Genomic DNA, 24,687 nt, shown 5'->3' on the forward strand with positions numbered 1-24,687 from the left:
ATCTATCATATTTACCGTCAGCCTCTCTGTATGATTGCTTTTACCATCATAGTGCTTGTGCTGTAGTGCGCCTGTGCCAGAACGTGCGCTAACTCTTAGTCTCACCAATATGGTGTTATGTGGTTGAATGTATTTCCTACCTTAAATAGTATTTTATGTTTTGTGTTTTTGACGGGTTGTCAGGCATAAGCCTTTATTATACACATTACGAAAATCACTTGGTATACATATTTAAATCATTAAATCAAACATTTTCAGAACACAAAGACTTGCATTACACTACATATACAAGTACAACAAAATTAATTGATCAGTTTGGAACATTGTGAAGTTTATATATTAGTGATATAAAACAAATATTAACTGTCTGTGTAGGCTCTAATGGTTGAAATATAATCACTTGGTGAAAGCTGTATTGTTCCATCATTCACCTTGTGGTTATATTTCGACTATCACACTCAAAGACAGTTAATATTGGTATTATTATACAGTTACTTTCCTGCATATATTTATATTCCTCCACTGCAAGTGATCGGGGCACTCGATTACGGCTCTGTAAATCTTACCCGTAAAATATGGCGTAATTCGGCTTATGAAACTAAAATGGACCCTAAATGGCGTAAATTCTAAAACAAACCCACTGTGCACTGAAGTTGAAAAAATATACCATAAACATCAAAACTTTACCTGAAAAGCACCCTTTTTTCTATAACGTCGCCGCCACCACAAGGCCAAAAATCAACCCTTTTTTCTTGCCCCCCGGCAAGGCATACATTATATGCCTTGCAAGGCATACATTGTCCATGCCTCTGTTTGTACTTCGTTACATTGTACAAGTAACTCTTAAAAGGATAGGCAGATAGATGTGGGATACTCTAAATAGTTAGGCCACAATCAGAAACTCTGGCTAATTTTTTTTGGGGGGGGGTGTATTTGCTTAAATTTGTTATCATGATAATCAACCTATATAATATTGTAAGTTCATTGTTGCATGTGTTTACTTTTTCCAGGGAATTTCTCCATTGGCATCCTTCAAAGTTGGGGACACAATCCAAGCTAAGGTCATAGGTCACAGGGAGATCAAAGAGCACAAATTTCTTCCCATCACTCATAGAGGATTCAAGAGAATGGGCTTGGAGCTGAGCATGAAGAAAAGGTAGGTCATAGGTCAAAGTGTAAAAGTATCTTTCTATCACATCAATGGGCTAAAGGTGAGCAGAGATGTGAACTAGAATAAAAGGGTCATAGGTCAGACAAAAGGTCACAAATTGTACCACATATTGAAACGGTGTAAAGTGTTTAGGAACTGATTTGTAAATGGCCAGAAATTTGACATTATTATATTATACTAGATTTCGCGGTTCTCGGGTTGTGCGGTTCTCGTAATAGCCCTATCTCTAATTGCCCAACACCCGTTACCCATATAGCTGCCCTGACCTATTAAACTACTATAGGCCTCGCCGTCTCTCAATGATCAAGATCCGACTTGACACAACTCTGTTTTGTAGCTGTGACGCTTACTTCGGTACCATAATCTGGAAACCCATCGTTCGCCTCTTCCAAGCTCTGAGTGTCCTGCTACTACGTTGGAGGACCCCAAAAATACCCCGAAATTAGTATCTAGATTGGATGTAGGCCGTTACTAAAGTAATGAAATCAATCGGGAGAAATGTCAACCCAATAAGGCCTAATATTACGGGTTATAGGCCTTTGATTATTTTATTAACAGATTATTTTTATCATAATGTTAACCATTCTGGAGGACCTCGGGAATAGTCATGTTCTGCTGAAATAGGCCAATGCACGCGTTCCGTATTGAAATATGTGTTGAAAGTAGGCCTAATGCTTTCCGATGCACACACTGCTCCCGCCGGCACTCCGCGTTTGATACTACGCGATAACGCCCCGCGAGCACGCGATTGTGCACCAAGCGATTGTGCACCGCGCGAATGCGAACTGCGCGAACGCGATAGCGTGCGGACAGAGAGACGGACGGACGGACACGCCGTAATTAGTATTATGATAAGTGTTTTATTGTGGACATTTTGTGCATGCGTTTAGGGGGAGAACCTCGTTTTGCTAGCAAGATGGCGGTTCTGTGCAAAGGGTCAATATAGAAACCCACCATGTGTTTCATGTGTATTGATCTTGTTCAAATGTTAAGGGAAATTGGACTTGATTAGTGCGAGAGCATTCTAAAAGCACATTTTTTATGAAAAGTTACGCTTTCTTCTCTGCCTGATTTCAGAACAGACTGTACAATGTATAGTGCTCAAGTAAAAGTTTGCAGAAGTAATAGCATTTGTACGATTTTAATTTTGAGAGCCATGTTCATATGTGATTGATGGATGCTTCAGACACTTTACAACTTTAATATCTCTATCCTCTAGCTCTGAACAATGGGTTGCAGACAGAAACTAGGAGTAGAATACTTCCAAACCCATGAGATGGTTACATTTTAATTTTTGTTTTGAGCTCCACATTCCTTTCGGTAAAGATTTTTGATCAGTCAAATGCATGCATTGACAAACTATGTATTCACGATGACATATCCTCAGTTCCTTTGCAAAGAATTTCAGGAATTGTATACTGAGCTGGTCAACACAAATATACCCTTACTAAATGCTACTTAAAGCCATAATGTGTGATTTTCTTCACAGCAACGCCTTCAATTTTACTCGGATTTCTACTTTTTGCATTATTATAATGCCCAGTGGTATACTAAAATACCAAGTAAAAGACTAAGCCTGAAGTGCTTTAATAACAGTAGAATTTAACTTTTTATATTAAAACCGGGTCGACCTGGTTTTAGTCAGAGTTCATCGATCAACTGCTTGCTAACATCTTCCGTGGATGTCAGCTTATGTGTACACACGTTGAGGGCGATGCTCCGTGCAGTATTACATGTTACGATCGGTGAGCGTAGTACACACATTGTAGGCGCTGCAATGAAATCGCTATTTTCTTCATTATACCTCATTTGTTTGGCTCAAAATTAAAAGGGGATAATGTGATCAGTGAAAACAAACATTTAAATAGGAATCTATTCTTTTAAAATGCAAATCACACATTATTGCTTCAAGTGAACATATTTTATTTTCTAAACATTTTTGTTCACTGTAATATGATTTATATATATATTTTTTCTTTCAGTGTACTAGAGAACAGTGAGATTGATGAATCATCATTAGAAGCACAGCTAGCAAGTTATAAGAATAGCCAGAATGTCATGGTTGTGATACACAAGGTTAGTGAGTAATGAGAAAAGTCGCTCTAGGAATTGGGGTACAAACATAATGATGAAATAAATCCTGTGGTCTATCAGTGCTCATGCAGTATCTAAAAATATTTACTTTAAGTGTAGTATTCCACATTAAACTACACTTCCTTGGGCTCACTAGCTTCCATGGGATTAGCTTATTACTTAAACTTTAACTTTCTAACGGGATGTTTTATGATCATTATTCGAGATTGCTAGCGATATATACTGACACTCGTTGCGTTGACCAGAGATGTAAACAAACCAAGCAAACGTTACAGAAAATTCCTTTTATAACTTCTTTCTGTTCTTTAAGGTTATTAATTATTTTAAACTGTTGTGATTTGGTAGTTCACAGTATCTTACGAATGGTTGTGAGCTTTGGCAAAACTGCATTGCTCAATTCATAGCGAAAGCGTGTAGGAGAATTAAAATATCACAGATATACTTTTATAGGTGCTGCGGTTCTTGAGTTACGTTGTAAAGAGGGCTGAAACAACAACACTTTTGTAAAACGTATACATAACTCATTAAAAACAATAAATTAATCAAGTTTGCAAAGTATACAATTTGTAGACTGAACTTTTGCAAAACATCAAGGTGTTAATTTTCAATAATATATTGATCTAGATAATAAAAATCGATTTTTAGATTGCTTCGACCAACAATACCTCGTCAACCCTTAATAGTAAAGTTTACCTATCACTTCCTTTCGTCAATCTTCTTGTGAGTCAGGGTTCGGTTTTTGCTGGCAAAAACCTGTTTTTGCCAGTTTTTGTCCGGTTTAAACCGGCAAAAATGGCAAAAACTGGCAAAATCTCACATAGTCACTCAAATATTAAAAAGTGACACAGAAAGCTCATAAATAGTAACACACATCTTTCAACGAATCATTCAACATATTTTTTGTCTCATCAAATCCTTAAAATGAAAAAGTTTTGAATTTGATACATGCCACATTTCGATTAAATGCATTTGAGCACTGAAAACGCATGCCTTTAATTTCTTAATATATTGCTTATAATTACAAAATCTAGCCTTGTTACACTTGGGAACTTAATTTTTGTAACTTAATAATTTGTTTTGAGATGAAAAAATTGAACTATCACTTTTTTTAGTTTTTGCCATTTTTGCCGGCAAAAACTGTTTTTGCCAAGTGGTTAAAACCGCGGCTTTTTCCACCTGCGGCAAAACCTGCGAATCCTGTTGTGAGTTGTAATCCTTCACTTTAAATGCCTTCTCCCTCTGATGAAGCTATTATAAGTTAAAAGTTAGGTAAAAGACGATTTGTCCAGGCGGGTTCCATGCGAGTTGCTATTTTGAGCCAACCTTCCCACAATGCCATCACCAATACTTTAAAGGGACAATCGACGATTTTGGGTCGACTCCACAAATAAACGATTCCAAAAATAGGGTTTGGACATTACATTAAGCTTAGGCTTGCCCATCAACTGATAGGTATCAAGCTTGCCACTGTATGGGGTGGCACTTAAAGTGGTATTAATACCAGATCAACAGCCTCATTTCCCAGACACCACTTAACTTTTCTCTTTTCAAAAAGAAGAGTTTGGTATCTGAGGACTTTAATACTCACTTTGCTGTAACAAACCACTTTCAATCTCTTCTACAGTACCACAAGAACATTCTATGGGTCACATTGAAACCAGGCATCACAGGCAAAGTGTACCAGTTGAATCTGTCAAAGAGACCCGGTATCTTGAATGATCCAGCACCATACTTCAAGCCAGGATCCGTGCATCAGGCTCAAGTGTTACTGGTGGATGAAGAGCAGCAGGTGGTAGAGTTAACAATGGCAGGTACGTATTAATTAATTAATTAATTAATTAAGGCTTTAGTTTCTTTATTTGTGACAAAATCTGCAATTTTTGTTGTGGTCGATTGTCGTTTTATTTCCAAGATTGAAACATTAGTTGACCGTGTTCATAACACAGTATGTATATGGCGTAGGGGATGGTCATAGCACATCAAAGGCCCGACCGCAGTAATAATCGATGGAGTGAAACGAATTGGTGACATAGACACTGGAATTAAATAATGATTTTCTTTGTTTTTCGTTATATCTTTGGCTCAAAATTAAAAGGAGATATATCAGACAGTGAAAACTAACATTTTGTGGAAAGAAATGCAAATCATTTTGATGGAAATGTTACAATAATGACTTTTAAGCTGGAGCTTTACAAAGGTTGTACATACCCAGCACTTCTAATCACAGTTTCACAGGCCTATGATAAAATAATCCGGAGGTACATATTTGTGCCTTCCATGAGTGACACACAAACATGGCAGAGTTGGTACTCTTTGGTTGTACCTCATTCGGAGGTACACAATTGAGCCTTCCGCACACAAACATTCTCTCGGTCGGGCTGACGTCACACAGTGGAAAAAGCCTTGTAAAACCAGTGTGCGCATGTGCAGTTCCCCTTCCTCAAGCTGGTTGCTGTGCACGTGCTTGTGCAAAGGGGACAATGTCCCCGGATGTCTGACCGAGAGAATGTTGGAGTTGGTACTCTTTGGTGCTACCTCATTGGTTATAGCATGGGCCCTTGTCATTATGGTCCATATTTGGTGACACTTTTCACAGAGGAGATATCTTACACTTCCCACAATGCATTTCTTCCCTGTATTGATTTGCTATTGATTTGGAAAACAAGATAAATGCCTTTGAAACATCTTGCTAAATGTTAAATATCAAGCGTGTGGATCGGATTCCAAATGTAACCATCTACAACCTGACCAACACCACTCCACTGGTTACCAGAGTCAATATTCATCAACTCAAATTTCTCGGCCATATACTGCGTCTTAAAGATGGCGAGCCTGTGAAAGAATATGCCCTTTATATCCCACCACATGGGAAGAGGAAACCGGGACGGCCACGTACACTGTACTTGCAGTATGTCCAGCAAGTCCTGGGAGATACAGAAGGGATTGTTTCACTTGCTCAAGATCGCAACAGTTGGAGAAAGCTTGTAGTCGCCTGCTCCGCAGCCGACTGATGATGATGATAATAATTCAGAGCAACATGGATTGATATTGAAAAGAAATACCTCAGTTCTACTCCCTATTCCAGAAAAATACAGAACTATTTTTTGGGGATTAAAAAAATATTATCCAGTTTTGCCAAATAAAACATAGCTAAATCCTAATCCTTAAGTTAGTCCTAACTGGCAATTAAAGTTAAAATTCAGTATTTGACCAAATTTATGAATTAAGGGCCAAAAGCATGCATTTTGGCATGTTTTCTGACAATCAAGTCACAAAAATCAAAGACTTGGAACAAGTATAAGCATTCAAAATCTTGATTATGTGCCGAAATTTTGCTAAAATTTCCACTTTTTTGTATTACTTTAATTAAATGATTGGTTATAAGAATGAAACATGTCTTTTCCAAAAATTAGACTGCATTAACTGAAATTAGTCTTAGTTCAAGTCTTTGGGATTGATTCTCACATCATACAAAAAACACCCTAAAAATGCTTGTTTTTGGCCCTATTTCCAAAAATTGGCCAAATATTAAAATTTCACTTTTATTTAGGACTAACTAAAGGATTAGGATTTAGCTATGTTTCATTTGACAAAAGAGGATAATATTTTTTTAATCCCCCAAAATTAGTTCTGTATTTTTCTGGAATAGGGAGTAGTGAGGTGTTATCGACCCATGTTGGAATGAATAGCAAATCAGAACAGGGAAGATATACTGGATCACACACACAGTCTAAATCATGTGTTTTCACTTACTTTTCTTTCCTTAGGCAATACGTCACTGGAGCTTGCCAATGGTGCTGTTTTAAATGGTCGTATAACCAATGTGCAACCAGACTTTGGTATTCATGTACAACTACCTCATGGTCTACATGGTACCGTCCATATAACAGATATCCAAGATGAGTACAGGGATAACCCAATGAAAGGGTTACTCAAAAATCACTGTGTAAGGTAAGGATTATTGATATATAGGTTTTAAACAAGTCCTCAACACTTGCCTTTTTCTTCCATATATTTTGGAGAACCCCACCGTCATCAGCGAGTGGTAATAATAATAATGAAAAGAAAACCCCACATTTACACTGTGCATTGAGATGCTACATTGTGCTGAACAAAAGCACAAAGAGTAAAAGGCAAAACATCCATACACTAAAAAATATATGAGAGTGTTGCCTGGTTGATGCTCTATCAATTCTGGACATTGTGGTGTCTGAGGATCTTGTGTATGGAATAAGAAAAGTCAGGGTGATGATATAACTGAAAAATTTGTCCAACTGTACAGTCCATGTTTATGGACATCCAAGGGGAACCATTCAAAGAGATTGATCCATTCAAACTGTACATCAAAAAAACAAAAAGTAAAGAACGTAAGGTACAGTGATAATATTGTTTCAACGGAAAACCTGGTCCATATCTAATATCAGGTGCATGTTCAAAACTAATAAATTGCAGGTAGGTATATGGTACATTCCTTGTAATAGTCATGCACGATGAGTTATAAGATATGCCATTCAAGGGGTTGGCCAAAATTTTTTGTATTATAATTGGTGTGGAGTAAGCAAAGCAGGGAGATGATACAACTTATAACAGGTGCATTCAAGCAATTGCATGGTGGGTGTACATGGGACATTCTACCAGGCCCGTAACTAGGATTTATTGGGGGGGGGCTGTTTTTTTATTAAATTTGGACCTTTATGGACTTGGGGAGGGCAGATTTTGAAAAAGTGGACTTTTTGTTCCAAAATTTGGACCTTTTTGACCAAAAAGGCTTAAAAAAACATATTTTCTCGCTCACTACGCTCGCAAATGGGACTTTGAGGTCAAAAAAGGGGACTTTTTGGGCATTTTGGGATTTGACGTCTGCCCCCAGGTTACGGGCCTGTATTCTACAATGGTTATAAACTTTGTGAAATGACTGCAATACAAAATGTTTTATATACATACAACAAAATGAAGGTATCAGTTATGTTCTAATAAACATAATTTTTCACCAGGTTTGCAGTCGCAAATAATATTTAAGGAGACAAGTAGAAAAGTGATCCCGCCTGGGAATCGAACCCAGGACCTCAGGTTTACAAGACCTGTGCCTTAACCACTTGGCCACGGAGCTTCATGATTAGGCTGGTTGCAATTTGAACCTATAAGCAGTCACTTAAACTTATCAGTTATGTTCACTCATTTATATCCTAAGCAAAGACAAATATCTCAAAATTAAAACCAGCAGCCAATACCTGTACCCATTAGCTCTAATTAAAATTGGTTAAAAATTAAAGACATGTTGATCGAAAACCCAAAGAAGGAATGAAATCTAAAGTTGCATTTTAATTTCTAATCAATGGAAAGTGTGGCGATAGTTTTCTTGCACAAATCAATGTTATCTGCAACTTCACAATTTGTATCTTCTTTGGGATTTTGGATTACTGTGTCCTTATTTCTTATTTCTTGACCGATTTCAATGAATGAGGTCTTAAATCCAAGCTAAAAGATGCAGCTATTGGCTGCTGGTTCTAATTTAAGTCATATCTGTCTTTGTTTAGGATAAATGGGTGAAATAACAGGTACCTTAATTCTTTTGCTGTCTGTAAAGTGTGCTGAGGCTTGTGATCAACGTCTAGGCGTTGTGCCTGTGCGTAGCGCACTATAAATCACTGCGTTTTTTTGTTTTTTTTGTATCATATTTTCTAGGTGCTATGTGAAATCTTGTGACAACAAAGACAACATTGTACTCTCCATGAAGCCATCATTACTAGGACACAAAAGCAACGTCAACACAGGGCGCCCTCTTGAGACCATATCACAAGTGAAGGAGGGACAACTACTCAAGGGTTACGTGAAGAAGATATCAGACAAAGGAGTATTTCTTAGGTAAGAAAAGAAATCTGAAGCTCAGTAATGCAAACCTGTCAGCTAGTACTTAGACCCTCCCTCGGGTCCATGGATAACGACTGGTAATGTAGACTATACAACATTAAAAATCAACCCAGTACATGGTATTTAAAATCTATGATGGGAGCCATAGATGTAGACCCCGGGGAATAATTTGCCAGGAGGGATGGTCCATACAATCATCCCCCCAATGTTGACGCCTGATAATGGGTTTCTGACCAAATTAACCTCATATTTGCCCATTTTAGCCCCAAAAGTGCAAATTTTCGTATGCTTCTCGTGCATTTATTCTACTTTTACACCATATTTCATCAGTTTAGCTTCAAAATAGTACAAATTTTCGCGCGCAATTGTACCATACACTAATTCTGACGCCAAAAGGTGCTGGATTGACTATACTTGAAGAATTTTTTTCCAACTCCATCCCCCAACGTCAAAAAGAAATCTACGCCACTGATGTGAGCGCTCACTGGACTTTCTATATTGCTGCATGGTTCGGCTGTGTGTGTAATCAGTGGCGTCGATTTGTGGAGGAAGAGGAATGGGCTTTTGGCACTGAGTATTTGGAGAAAAGTAAAGGGGGGTTTACAGGACTTTGCCGTTTTTTTCATAGGGCATTATGTAATTATTAATTGTCACATTATCCAGAGATGGTACCGAATCGAGACTGTGGGTCGGTCTACTAGTACCGTATTCAACCTATAGTGCCCTTGTAAACTTTTCTCTGTTAAATGTTGAAGTTGTTTAATTGCCGATCTTGGTATTCAATTGCAATATTTATTTTTCATAATCTTCCACATTGTTTTGCATGAACAATTTTCAGTTTGACTTCCAAGATAAATCATTGGATTTAACTACATGAAATACAGATTCGACACTATGTTTAAAATTAGAGATGCATCGATCAGCCTTTGCAGCCCAATCATCGGTTACCGATTATGTTGCTAAGTGATCGGCCGATTCAGAACCAGAACCAGATTATTACAATTAGATGCATGACTTCCGAATTTGTGTAGCGATGTCAGCCAGCACACGTAAATCGGTGCTGCTATTCTGTAACATGTAAAAACTTGCTCTTGGAGAATTGCCCTAGTTCCATTATGCTTGGAACTATTTCGCTATAATTTAATGCCAGTGTAGTTAAAAGTATGTTTTAACTAAATATTAATTCAAATTTTGAATAAAAGCTTGGAAAAGATCCCTAAATAAATTGTGAATTAATTTAGTGGTCGGAAAATCGTGAAATTTACACCAAATAGCGACTTGCACATTTCCGGGTCTAGCATTGCATTGTGGGGGTAAAGCATCAGAAATACTCTAGAAACATTATCGTTTACAATATTTTCATGGAAAAATGTCGAGGCCACATGGGCGCGCTGGTTCTAGCTGGTTTGTAAGCTTGAAAGCTTAAATAATGCTGGCCAAAGTAGGCAGTATGTAATCAGTAGCAATAATCGGTAATGTTTACATTTTTTACCGATCCCGATTCAGAACCAGTTGGGCAAATATCGGTCCCGATTCAGAACTGCCGATCACGATCGGTGTATCTCTATTTAAAATTCCTAAACCCAGACAATAATCTGTGAGAAAGTGTGGATGTCACATGAACTTGTGTGAGAATGCAACCCAGATATCGTTTTTAAAAAAATGCCATTTTTATTTTTATTTCTTATCACAGTTTATCAAGAACCCTTGTTGGGAGGATAGAGCTACGGAAGATATCATCACAGTACTTCTTACATGTAGATCAATTACAACAAGCATTCCCATTTGGTAAAATGCTTAGTGTAAAGGTCATAAGGTAAGGAAGATGTTGCTACAGTGCTTCATACCAGAAATATCACTTCCCACAATGCATTTCAATTTTCTGTATTGATTTGCTATGTAGTGCAATATGGGTAGATAGTGATAAAATGTACCTCAGTGAACACAGCACATCCAGATCTTGCAAAATATGTCATTTCCCAGCTTTTTGAATGTCTGTACTTCTTGCCATGTGCTTTCTCTTTCTACTGGACACAGATCATCTCCATGTATTTTAATTTTAAATAACTTCCATGATGAACAGTAGTTGATTACGAGCAGGGGGCTGGTATTTATTATCTTTGTACCAGAGATGTAAGTTTTCAGGAAATCTCCTGGGTTTGTTTCGGTTTGGTTCTTTTTCGGGCATTTTCATGCTTTTCACAGGAGTTTTTTTGTGGCTTACAAAAAGTGCGATTGATCAATGAATTGGTGTCATTCTCACATGAATATGTATGAGGTGTAATAATTGTTGCTATAGTGTTTCAATGTGAATAGCAAGCCATAAACCTGAGACATGGTCTCAGCCATAAACAGTGATAAAAATGCAAACATCAATTTCGACAGAACAAAATCTTTTTTATTCTGTTCAGTTTGATTATTGTGTTTTCTCAAACAGTGTGGATGAATCCAGTCAAAAGATAGAACTGTCTTGTTGCCATGGTGACACAGGTCTACCGGATCAAGTTCCAGTCAAATTCCAAGCAACACGCCGTACAGACATTGAAGTAGAAGAAAGCTTAAAATCCAAAAAGAGAACTTCTAGTACCTCAGATGCAGAGGTTGAGGGTGAAACAAAGAAAAAACGTAGGAGAAGAAAAAGGACATCAGAGAGCAAGGAAGACAGTTTGATTAAGAAGAAGAGAACGGATAAAGTAGATGGTGAGGGTGATGCGAGTGGTGCTCAGCGAAGGAAAGGAAGCGTACATGATGGTGGAGTAAGGAGAGGGCAAGATTCCGATTCTGATAGTGGTGTGGAGGAAGCTCTGAGTGATACGGAAGTTGAGGTAGGTGAAAAAACAATAAGGGATATATGGATATATTGGTAGAATGCAAATTTGGGTTCAATTACATTCTTCCGCAATGGAATTATATAAGGGCATGATTTAGGGGTCCGTTAACAGAATTAAGGGCATGATCGATTAAGCCTGAGTATGAAGTCGACTTCACTTGAATTTGAAGATCTAAACTTCTAATATCGACATGGATCAACTTTAAAAAAATTCAAACTCTACTTCAAGTGTTTTTGCAGTGTAAACGAATTAGAATTAAGTTCATAATGGTTATTGAGGCATGAGCAAGTCAAATCTCGGCTTTGTGTAAATTTCCTGGCAATCTAAATTTGATGTCGCAATTGAAGCTGACTTTTCACTATGTAAATGGGGTTCAGATTTCTAATTCTTAGTCAGTGGGAGTGGTCTATTTAGTAGACACATAAATCTGATTGCACACTCGCATTATTTTGGGTGTTGTCTATCAGGCTGTAGACGACCCCACGTCATCATGAGTGTTGATCACGCTCATAGAGGGGCGCGTATATATTGCGTTGTATGCGTAGACGCAGTGCGGAATACTCGCACGTGCTAGAAGTACGCGCAAAAAATGTGTGTAAGTTCTGTTCATTTTAGAAAAAGGGAAGTTTTTATGACGGTAATTAAATTTTTGTTTTAAAAAATAGTTTACAATTATTAAAATAATATTTCACTGACTAAGAATGAGAATAAACGATAGGAATTTTTATTTTGCCTATCCTCTACCTATGCGCCGGGATCCATTACTCAAAATATTGGACCTGCCTGTCGTCTATCACACGGTAGAGGATAGCCAAAATAAAAATTCCTATCGTTTATTCTCTAACTAATCAATGTGTACAGGGGTGCCTTTGGTTTATAACAATAATATATGATTGATTTTGTGTGTTTATAGGTGATAAGCAAGGAATCCAGTGATAAGTCTGAAGCTCCAAGACTAGCAGTGACTGCTGGATTCAGTTGGGATAATAGTGCTGCCATGGCAACCAAGAAAACCAAACCTAGTGTGGTAAAGAGAGGTGATGATGAGGATTCATCATCATCTTCATCATCAGAGGATGAGAGTGACAAGGAGGAGGAAAAACAACAGGTGGGTCAACAGTTGTTATGTAATCATGAAAAAATGTTTGCGATGTTTAGGGGTTAGGAATGAGGTAAAAATTTTCATGTTACATTATAAAACGTCATGTGATATGAATTGAACCAATCATGACAAGTATCTTACTAAGAATTATTTAATGTGAGTAAATCAAATGGAAATTAAAGTCAATTTATCAATTTTTTAAATTATTTGTTGTTGTGAAATGAGCTTAAGTGATTGCTGTGATTAACTAAAGAAAATAAGAAAATGTTTATTTGCCTATCCACTATCTTCTGGAAGAAGCGTGGTCTGATTTTTCATGTTCTGTTTTCTGTCTTGCATTAAGGCCTACCATTAAAACAATGTTTCCAAATTTTGTTGCTGTATTCTCCAGTGGTTTTCATATGCAAAGCAACAACATGCATAACAATGCCCATATACGATAGTACATGCACTTCAGGTGTGGTTACCACAGTTCACCATGTTTTTTGTTCACACCATTTAAACAAAAAAATACCTCAGGCGTTTAATTTTACTGGGGTAATCAGAAAAGTATGAGGTCTCTTCAGTTTTGATGAAGAAAAATGGGGGATGAGACTGTCAATCGGGTCATGGACTTTTGATTTTTAATGTTTTTAATATCCCATGCAGAAACCAGTGAAGAAATCTAAGAAGGAGATAGCAGAAGAGAAGAAAGCAGAAGAAGCATATTTATACAAAGTAAGTGGGCTCAGTGATACAGACTTGTGGTCGTGATGTTGTGGGTTCGAGTCCAAGCTGCACCATTGTGTCATGCTCTTGGGCAAATCAAAGCCTGTAAAGCTGAATATAAAGTTTTGTCTCAGAATCATTATAATTAATACAAAATTTCAGGAGATAGCAGCAGAGAAGAAAGCAGAAAAGAATATTTATACAAAGTGATTTTTGGGCTCATGCACAGGCCCAGTCTTGTGATGTTGTGGGTTCAAGCCCAAGCAGCACCATTTTGTTGTGCACTTGGCAAATTATTGTGCTTTAAAAATTAAAGCTGAAAATATAGTGTCTCAGAATCATCATACAGTAAGCCAAAAAATTAAGGTACCAGTTATGTTCACCCCTGTATATCCTAAATAAAGACAAACGTGTCAAAATTAAAACAAGCAGTCAATACCTGTACTCGTTAGCTCTGATTTAAGACCTTATTTGATGACATTGGTTGAGAATTAAAGAAACAAAATCAAAAGTGGCACTTTTGTGTTCTAATCAACGAAAGCACGGCGCTAGTTTTAACATGCTAATCAATGGAAGTGCAGTGCTTGTTCTTTTGTTCACAAACGCTTTGTGTACAAATCAATAGGGCATTTAATGCAGCAAACTGCAACTTTTAAATTGGTATCTTCCTTGGGTTTTGGGATCGCAGTGTCTTTATTTCTTGAACAAATTCCAGCTAAAAGATGCAGCTATTGGCTGCTGGTTCCAATTATGACATATCTGTCTTTGTTTAGGATATACAGGAGGTGAACATAACTGGTACCTTAATTTTTTGGCTTACTGTAGTTAATATAAAATTTCTGTTTTTTCAAGTGTAGTGTTCCTTTTTTAGTGTCATGAAATATCTGTGTTATATTATACAGCAGAGTTTGGCCCCAGTGGTTTCCAAATAGAAATGAGCACTCTTGCATGTGAACCCATTATGTTAGCCATATCATGACCTTTACATTTAGCTTAACACCAACCTTATATCTCAAATTGTCAATCCATAATTTCCAGACTGAGCATGCTCTGATGGACAGTGAGCGTACCCCAGAGACGATGGATGATTTTGATCGTTTGGTACTGAGTTCACCCGACAGTTCTCTTGTGTGGATACGATACATGGCCTATCACCTGCACTCAGCGGAAATTGAAAAAGCTAGAACGGTAGCAGAGCGGGCGCTCAAAGCCATCAGTTTCAGGTGAGTGTGCACAACTGAATTTTTACATGCAATAGTTGTTCTCAGTAGAAGTTGAGAGATATCTTGGAAAAATAACAGCTTTACACGTGACTCATCACCTAGACGTATTCAGCAAAAATTTAAAAACTTAAAAAAGGAATGGAAAGCTAAGCAGTCGCAAACATGTTGCTCTTTTGATGTTTTTCATCTGTCTACATCTGTCTGATTAATAATAAATGGTTCTTTTAAGGTGCAAAATCTTCTGAGGAACTCACAGGGCACAAAAACAAACAAAAATAGTAATTAATTCTGTGAATCCGGAAAAGCTTGACCAGGGGTAGCGCTAGAACAAAGTGCTCCAGGGTCCGCAGGGACCCCTGAACTTGCAGAAATTCTGAAAGTAGGGGGTCCGTAGTTTAGTTTGGCGCAAATGCAGCATAAATAGTATGTCTGCGGTAGCACTAGATTGAAAAGCTGGGGGTCTGCAGGGACCCCTGAACTCGCAGAAAATTTTAAAATGGGGGTCCGAACTGTATTTTGGTGAGTCTGGGACCCCAAAAAGCAGCCTAGCGCTACCCTTGAGCTTGACAAAAGAGATGTGTTATAAGCTGGCGTTTAAATTGAGAAAGTGTAGGGATGTTACAAAGGGTGTTTGGAAGTGAGTTCCAAACAGTTGGAGCAGCAAAATGAAATGAGCGTTCACTGGCTGATTTGAGGTTAACCCGAGGAGTGCTTAGTATTATTTTTCAGAGGATGATCAAAGGGAGCGGGAAGTTTGATAAATTACAAATAACAAATGATAGGTATGGTGGTAAAATGCCATCAAAGTGACGAAAAGCCAGAACAGCAAGTTTAAATTGGATGCGCAGTTGGACGGGCAGACAGTGAAGCTCAATGAGGATTGGTGTAATATGCTCATTCTTTCTTTTCTTAACAATAAGACAGACAGGCTGTACAATTTTGATTAGAAAAACGATTGTGGACCTATCTATCAAAGTCGCTAGCATGATCTAGTGTTAAATCGCTACCAGTTGACTTCAAGGCCACTTTCTAGCAACTGGCATGATTTCATAATTTACATAGGAAATACTGGTGTGGTTTATAGTAATCTGGTAATTCGTCCCTTTCATACGAAGTGTATGATTTCCTCTCAATTTGTAATTTTCATGATTGCTCGTATTTTCATTTCTTTTTTTTCCAGAGAGGAGCAAGAGAAGCTGAATGTGTGGGTAGCATACATGAATCTTGAGAACATGTACGGCACAGAGGAATCGTTGATGCAGGTCTTTGAGAGGGCGCTGAAGTTTAATGAACCAATCAAAGTCTTCCAGCAGCTTGTGAATATCTATGTGAGAACTGAGAAGATTGAGGTGGGTTAATCGGTTTTTTAACTTGTTTTAAACTGTTTTTAACCTAATCAGCACACCCCTCCCCTAAAAAGCGCTCCCTACAGATGTATTCAAGTGACTACTGTCAAAGCACCCCCTTTCCATGTTCTATACAACAGAATTCAGTTTAATGTCTGCATAAAATTACTTGATAAATGTTCTGGCTTAGGATTACGTTGTTTTTTGGCTTCAGGTTCATGTTTAATGTGTATGTATGTGAATTTTAAATTTTGATTTTCTCAATTTATCGTTTATATAACGTCGTTGGGCAGGAAATCCTCCTATGTGTCATCGGCCCCTGAACATGTTTAAAGGAAAATCTCCTATGTAACCTTTTGGTAGTTTCATACAGGAGGTTTTTCCTGCCCAACGAGGATAAGTGTCCTCTCAAAAGTGACTAACTTAAAGCAACCGGGCATTGACTGCATGCATTTTGATTTTAATAAATACCCCTTCAATTCAGTTTACTGTACTTCAATTTGACATTCTGTTGTTGTTTATAGTTTGCATTTATCAAGATGTCGATAAAATAATTATGAAGGAAACGACCTAAGATGAGAATTACCTCTCTGAAATTGCCACAAAAAAATTTTATTTCGTGATTTTCATACCAATTCTTAAAAATATATATTTCAAACATACGAGGTATCAAAAGTTTTAGAAATCGCCCAGAAGTGAAAGAGCTATATCAATGAAATTTTGTCAGTGCAATCACTGGTCCTTATGTACACTATGGTGCAAAAATGGTCAAAGTATGTTTACTTTTTTTACAGGAGCTAGATGTCACTACCTGCCTATATAACCGCATAACCAGCAAAATGGAGAAAATTGAGGCATGCAGCATGATTAAGTTCCATTTTAAGGGTTACAGTGCCCAGAAAATCTGTGATGAAATAAAAATTCCTTTTCCAAAAAGCGACAGTGACATATCATAATCACCACCGAAGATAACTTTCATTTCATCATCAATTTTCTAGGCACTGCAACCCTTCAAAAGCAGGATCTTAATAATGCTGCTTGCCTCAATTTTCGCAATCTTGCAGTTTATGCGCAGTAACGTACTGGAGCAGCAGGTTATTGGCATCTAGTGCCACCTGTAAAAAAAGTAAACATACCTATGAGACCATTTTTGGACCATAATGTACATAAGGACCAGTGATTGCACGGACAAAATTTCATTGATATAGCTCTTTCACTTCTGGGCGATTTCTAAAACTTTTTGATACCCCCTCGTATATCATAGATTACAATATCAATAAATATAAAAATGATCACCCCATTTAGTCGTTCGTATATTTCTAACTATAGCAGGGGCATAGCCAGGACTTTTTCAAGGAAGGGGGTGGGGGCAAACTTGAAGCCCAAAATGGGCTAGAAGTACAAAAAGGTCTAAAAATCTTATATCAGGGTGGCCTGCTTCTGAGAGGAAGGCAAGACTTCTCACAGGTGCCCCCTGGCAACACCGCTAATTACTATATGGCCTCTCTCCAGTTCATCTCATTTTGCCACAAAACCTCTCTATATCCAGATGCTAAAATTTGACAATTGTTTGATTTGTTTTTCAGGCAGCTGAACAATTATACGGTACCATGGTGAAAAGGTTCAATTTCGAAAAAGAAGTATGGATTAACTTTGGGATGTTTTTGATGAAGCATTCCAAACAGGACACTGCTAGGAAACTAATGCAGCGGAGCTTCAAAAGTTTACATGAGAAAGAACGTAAGTTGCACTTTTTATCCTTATTCACTCCACATCACCAATTCCTACAATGGGCTATTCCATACACCCCCATGGAAGACATGACCTTAATCTTCCACACATGGAGTGTAGATTTCAAATGGAGTCACCAGTGGCATAGATTTCTTTTTGAAATTGGGGGGATGGGGTTGGAAAAAGATTCTTGAAGTAATGTGAATCCAGCAACTTTTGGCGACAAAATAAGTTTAAATTTTAACATATTGAAGCAAAACTGGTGAAATAAATTCGTGCGAAGCGGGCAGAATTGGGCACTTTGGGGGCTAAAATGGCCAAATATGAGGTTATTTTGGTCAGAAACACAGGCGTCAATATTAGTGGGGGATGAGTGTATGGACCATCTCCCCTGGCAAAATATTGGGGGATTTATCCCCCCATCCCCCGGGATCTACGCCTATGGGAGTCACCCATTCAGGTATAACCCCATTTGAAATTCACACTCCCTGTGTGGAAGATGAAGATAATGTCTTAGGGAGTGTGTGGATTTTAACTGGAATAGCCCAATTCTGGTGTTGGGATACATGCATTATATTTGTGGCCTTATTTACTGAAATGGCATTCCCTTTGGTGTCAAGTCTATAAACCTTTCCATTACCTTCCGACCCTCACCTTGCTTGCTTGCATCTCATAATCTATACTGTGTACAAATAGTGCTCATAATCCACTTCAAACAAAAGCAATATCTTAAAGACACTAAACCTAAATTACCAAATAAAGTAGTCAATAGATGGAAAATGTTGTTATGCATACTTTTATATCTCATTCGGTACTATGCAACTTTTCCCAACTTTAACCAATTTAAATGAAAACGAGAGCATTTCAAAAGTGACAGAGTTACATACACTTTTCTCTCACACGCTAATTATGAACACAGTGAGTGCTTGTTGATCTGTCACGCTATAGTGAGCCGCTACAAAAGTCAGTGGGAATCGCCCTGAGGGAAGAAATATCCCAAATGTGTCACTTTTGAATTGCTCTATTTTTCTATTCAAATTGGTATAACTTGAGAGGATAAAGTCCTCATTGTGCCGAATGAGATTCTGCAGCACAAGATTATCCATATATTGATTACTTTCTTTGCTAATTTAGGTTGAGTTTCTTTAAGATATTGCTTTTGTGATTAAGTGTACAGATACTCTTTGTGTGCAGTATATTGCTGTTATATGCCCCGAGTTTATCAGATCCTCTCGCAAACAGATTTCCAGAAATTACTGTACAATAAATAAACAAATCTTAAAACTTATGTTTTACTTTTTTCAGAGGTTGATGTCATTGTGAAGTTTAGTCAAATGGAATTCAAGTTTGGCGAAGTGGAACGAGGCAAGACAATGTTTGAGAACGTTCTTAGTAATTATCCAAAACGAACCGACATATGGTCTGTGTATCTGGACATGATGATTAAAAGTGGCGATATTGAGGCTACAAGGTATGTACTTCGTTAAATGATTTCATGCACAAAAGGTTTAAAATATTTGGTACTTTCTCCCATGCTTTGATGTATTTTGATGAAGCTTCGACATAATGAATAATAATGAACCTTGGTGTAATGACATTAATAATGTGTGGTCAAAGGTTATCTAACAGTCATTTGAGGTTGTTGCCATCCCAATTTGGACAGTCTAATTTTTTCCATGGATCAATTGGCCATTATGAAAGCCTGCACAAAGAGATGTAGTTATGGAAAAACTTGTTAATATTACAGAAACTGATGATTTATATTTTTTGCACTTGAAATGGGAAGTGAAAAATAAAATGCCACCTTTTTTGCTGAATGTCCAAAATTAGGGTTGGTATTCATTTGTTCAGTAAAACAATTGTGCCAATTTTCGAAAATTAAAACCGGTTGCAGCGGGCAACATAACAATTTTGTCTCGCCTGATAAGGCAGGAGACTATATAATCACTTTTCCGTATGTATGTGTGTATGTGACAAATTTGGTTAAAGTTTTGGTTAAAGTTTGCTTTCCGCCTATTTTCTCGGAGACTATGAGTCGCACGTTACTCAAACTTGGTGGTGGGTGCATCTTGACCCGAGACAGAACCGGTTTGTATTGGTTAGTGGGTCAAGGTCACTGAGGTCATCTAGAGGTCATCTGAGGACAAATTAGTAAAAACTGTCGTATGGCCATGAAACTTGGTGGGTCCAGTCAACATTTAAAGCCAAATTTTTGGAAGGTCATTTCGAGGTCACCAGAGGTCATCTGAGGTCAAATTAGTAACAACTGTCGGATGGGCATGAAACTTGGTGGGTACCGTCAACATTTAAAGCCAATTTTTGGAAGGTCATTTCGAGGTCACCAGGGTCATCTGAGGTCAAATTAGTAAAACTGTCGGATGGGCATGAAACTTGGTGGGTGCAGTCAACATTGAGAGTCAAATTTTTGGAAGGTCGTTTCGGGGTCCCCAGGGGTCATCTGAGGTCAAATTAGTAAAAACTGTTGTATGGGCATGAAACTTGGTGGCTACAGTCAACATTTAAAGCCAAATTTTTGGAAGGTCATTTCAGGGTCATCTGAGGTCAAATTAGTAAAACCTGTCGTATGGGCATGAAACTTGGTGCGTACAGTCAACATTTAAAGCCACATTTTTGGAAGGTCATTTTGAGGCCACCAGAGGTCATCTGAGGTCAAATTAGTAAAAACTGTCGGATAGGCATGAAACTTGGTGGGTACAGTCACCATCAGCCAGATAATCGTGCCCAGTTGATAACCGCCAAATTCATTTACCTCTACCAAAAGTAATTGTAAAAGCAGGCGGTCGCAAAAGCAGGCGAGACTTGTGGTTCGAGAACCGCCTTGTTTATAGTATTGAATGATTCTGTGAGGGGTGGTAAAGGGTGTTATGGAATTTGCAGTGACTGTCTTTTGGAATTTGCAGGAGAGCATTAAATAGCTCTTCTGGCGCCTCCAAGGAGAGCTGTTTAGAGCATTTACAATAGAATGTAATAAGAGAGAACTAAGGAGAGCTAAGAATCACTCTCCTGTATCAGATTTAAGGAGAGCAGTAGAGTGATTGCTCTTGCTCTCCTCAAAAGGCAATCCCTGAATTTGAGGGTAAAGGTCATTTTCAAGTGAGGTCATTTAGTGATGTGTATTTAGAACGCAACGCTTATTTTGATGACACCATGACAGTGACATATACGTTACCCACTGCATTTATTAAAGGAGGATGGTCCAATTCATCACAAGGTGATTCTACTGTGGTTGAATTACCTCGACAGTGTTCAAATGACTCGACTCGAGTGGCGGACCCTGATTTTGGCCAATTTTTGGGTCGGTTGGTGGAGGGCAAGCAAACAAATTTTTTTTGGGGGGGGGGGCTAATGTTGTGGATTGATAAAGAATTGGCATACACAGCTTTACATAATGCATGACTGATGCGTTTTTGTGAATTTATGCAGACGTAAGTTGGGATTTTTTTGATGCTCACAATAACAAAAACCAGCTAATTCCCGCCTATTACAAACAGATCATAGTACAATCTACTTATTGACATTTTGCTGTCACATTTGTCTTTTGCAGGCACGTATTTGAAAGAGTCATTCATCTTACCCTATCGGCAAAGAAAATGAAATTCTTCTTCAAGAGATACCTGGACTTTGAGAAGAAATATGGAACAGAATCAACAGTAGACAGCGTGAAGCAGAAAGCTGTGGAATATGTGGAATCGAAAACAGCTGTTGGTCCTTCTGAAGAAAGCTAAATATAATAATAGTGTAATTGAACTTTCAAAAGAAATTTGGAACAGATTGGAGCAGCGTGAGACAGAAAGCTGTGGAATATGTGGAGTCGAAAAATGCTCTTGGACCTAGTGAAGAAAACTTAACTATATTTAATGGTGGTGTAATTGAGGGTGAAATTTGGTACAGAATCAACAGTCAACAGTTGGAATGTTCAAAGGACTGTGGCACCAATCATGCTGATTAGGGGAGGGGCGCTAATTAGGTCGAATTTGATTGTGTTTTTATAATGTGAGATGTTTATCAAGGAAAATTGAATTTTAAAGGATCAGATTTTTATTTCTTTTGTTAGACAAAAACCAGTCAAAATTGTACTCTTTCCATGGCAGGGTTTCAAGATTGTTTGATCACCAAAATCATCATGCTGGAATGATTACATTTAAAAAAAAAATTTTATGACAGAACCACATACAAAGTGTACTCTATTCTAAAGTGAGTTTCTGGAGTTCTATGGGAACAAACCAAGAGTTTATAAGTACTTGGCTAAACTTATGATCTCAACACAAAATTAAGACGTACCTCAAATTTTTGGTCACAACTTTGACCTTCATCTGGAGACTGGCAACCCAAGTTCGGGATCAGTGACCTTTTGGACACTTGACCCCAAAACTCGGTCGTACACTCTTGGTAACTTGTATCGGGGGTGAAGTTTTGGGGTCAAGTGTCCAAAAGGTCTCTGATCCAAAACTTGGGTTGCCAGTCTCTAGATGAAGGTCAAAGGTGTGTGTTGAGATCATAAGTTTTTACAAACAAGTATACCAAAACAGATGAACTTTCATGCTAGTAAACCAAGAGTTTGACGTCCAATAAATAAAATTCCCTTCGTTGGGGAGGAGGGGTGAAAAAATATGATGTTTGTAAAAAACTAGCTATAAATATTGTTAATTCTTCAGGTTGGAATTTATAACATTTCAGCCTTCTGACCAAGGCACTTTCATTTATAGAATGCCATCAACCTTTTTTTTTCTTCTTTTTTTTCCATTTTCTTTTTTGGTGTTCCCTATGTTAGAGAGGTTAACGGGATATTTTTGATTTTGGTTGTCTTTAGTGTACATATACTATACTTCAGAATTTCATATTTTTACAAAGGTTCTAGCCTTTTCATAAAATGTTTTAAACACTTGTGATATCTGAATACTTCACTTTGGATATCTGCTGCAATTTGTTGTAAATGTAATCATGAAAAAGAAGACAAAATATTCACATTTTACTTTGTAGTTGTTAAGAATATTTTGTGTAAAACACGGGGTTTATATTCAATGAATAAATAATTGCTATTTACACGATAAATTACCTATCAAGACTATTTTGACCTAAAATCTTTTCTCTGAATGTGAAATTACTGCCATCAACTTTGTGTAATGCCACAAGATAGTGTCTTATATTTCCTTAGAGAGGGCGCTGTTGTCAAGGCCTGTCATTGAAATGGCAATGCTCCTACGCTTCAAAGCATTGAGGCCTGTGCGCTGTAGCTTTGTCCAAGGCTCTCAACTTCTGATTCCAGAAAAATACAGCACTAATTTTTTGAATTAAAAAATATATTGATCTTCTTCTGCTTAATCTTGATCCTTTAGTTAGTTCTAACTGGTAATAAAAGTCAAATTTTATTTTCAATATTTTGAGGGAAAATGGCCAATAACATGCAATTTTGCACATTTTCTAACAATTGTAGCAAACAATTGGAAGACTTGGCACAGGTCTAATGATTCAATATCTTGAGTATAGGCTAAGAGTTAACTCATACTTTGGGCTTGATTGGCTCAACATACAAAAAATGCATGTTTTGGCCCTTATTTGCAAAAATTGACAAAATTTGATTTTCATTGCCAGTTAGAACTAACTTAAGGGCTGGGGTATGAACGTTTGGACATTATTTATTTTGGGACATTAGAGCACATCAGACATATCGAATTGCATTCTGAATATGAAGAATGTCATTCCGGTATCAAATAATTTTGATTTTTTGAAATTCGCAATTTAATACATATTTTATGGCAAATCATTAAAATTGATATTTTTGATATTTAACAGTACTTGAAGTAAACTTTATAAATCTGATGATTTATACTTAAAAGTGTATGTAGGTGGGATGAAAAGCCGACGATCAATTGAAAATTTTGACCTTCAGTATTAAAGATATGGATTTTTTTGCCCAAAACAAAAAAAAAAAATTAGGTCTTTTTGGGAAAAATCCATATCTTCAATATGAAAGGTCAAAATTTTCAATTGACCGTCGGCTTTTCCTCCTGCTACATACACTTTAAGAATATATCATTAGATTTATATAATTTACTTGAGGACTGTTATATATCAAAAATTTGAAAAATATCAAATTTTTATAATTTGTCATAAAATTTGTATTATATTGTGATTTTTAAAAATGAAAATTATTTGATATCAGAAAGACATGCTTCATTATTCAGAATGCAATTCGATATGTCTGAGGTGCTCTCATGTCCCACAAAAAATACTGTCGAAACGCAATAAACGCTCATTTTGGATCCCTTAAGGATTCGGATTTAGCTGTGTTTCATCTGGCAAAACAGGATAATTTTTTAATCCAAAAAGCTTGTGCTGTATTTTTTCTGGAATATTTGAGTACATTGTAAGAAGTTCCTCTTGCATGATCAGCCCAACCCAATGACAGTGTATAGATGGTGAAATACTGAACTTGGATTGAGTCTAAATGAGTCTTAAACTTGACTTTCAACATCAACGTACCGTATTGGGTTGTATCGTTTATGAGGGATGAAAACGTAAGGAACCTTGACAAGGCTAGGTGCGCTGCAAAAAAGTCGCCTGCCTTGGTAAAAATTTGTGTGTTTGC

The 24,687-nt window shown here is 37.4% G+C and overlaps 1 protein-coding gene and 1 non-coding gene across 2 annotated transcripts in view; one reads left to right on the top strand and one right to left on the bottom strand.

Annotated features, from left to right (window-relative positions):
• LOC140163308 (protein RRP5 homolog) overlaps window positions 1-23,153 on the top strand; it is an 88,697-nt gene extending 65,544 nt beyond the window's left edge. The window contains 14 exon segments of the mRNA XM_072186707.1: window positions 1,011-1,156; window positions 3,154-3,247; window positions 4,890-5,076; window positions 7,033-7,216; window positions 8,951-9,130; window positions 10,830-10,952; window positions 11,574-11,961; window positions 12,881-13,075; window positions 13,718-13,786; window positions 14,816-15,000; window positions 16,181-16,349; window positions 17,933-18,086; window positions 19,383-19,548; window positions 21,643-23,153. Coding sequence (XP_072042808.1) covers window positions 1,011-1,156; window positions 3,154-3,247; window positions 4,890-5,076; window positions 7,033-7,216; window positions 8,951-9,130; window positions 10,830-10,952; window positions 11,574-11,961; window positions 12,881-13,075; window positions 13,718-13,786; window positions 14,816-15,000; window positions 16,181-16,349; window positions 17,933-18,086; window positions 19,383-19,548; window positions 21,643-21,823 — 2,421 coding nt within the window. The 3' untranslated portion in view covers window positions 21,824-23,153.
• Trnat-ugu (transfer RNA threonine (anticodon UGU)) lies at window positions 8,302-8,375 on the bottom strand. Its single transcript has one exon. It is a non-coding gene; the product is annotated as a tRNA-Thr (tRNA).
• Window positions 23,154-24,687: the final 1,534 nt, after the last annotated feature.

The sequence above is a fragment of the Amphiura filiformis genome, chromosome 10 (assembly GCF_039555335.1).
Source record: "Amphiura filiformis chromosome 10, Afil_fr2py, whole genome shotgun sequence".
Lineage (NCBI taxonomy): Eukaryota > Metazoa > Echinodermata > Ophiuroidea > Amphilepidida > Amphiuridae > Amphiura > Amphiura filiformis.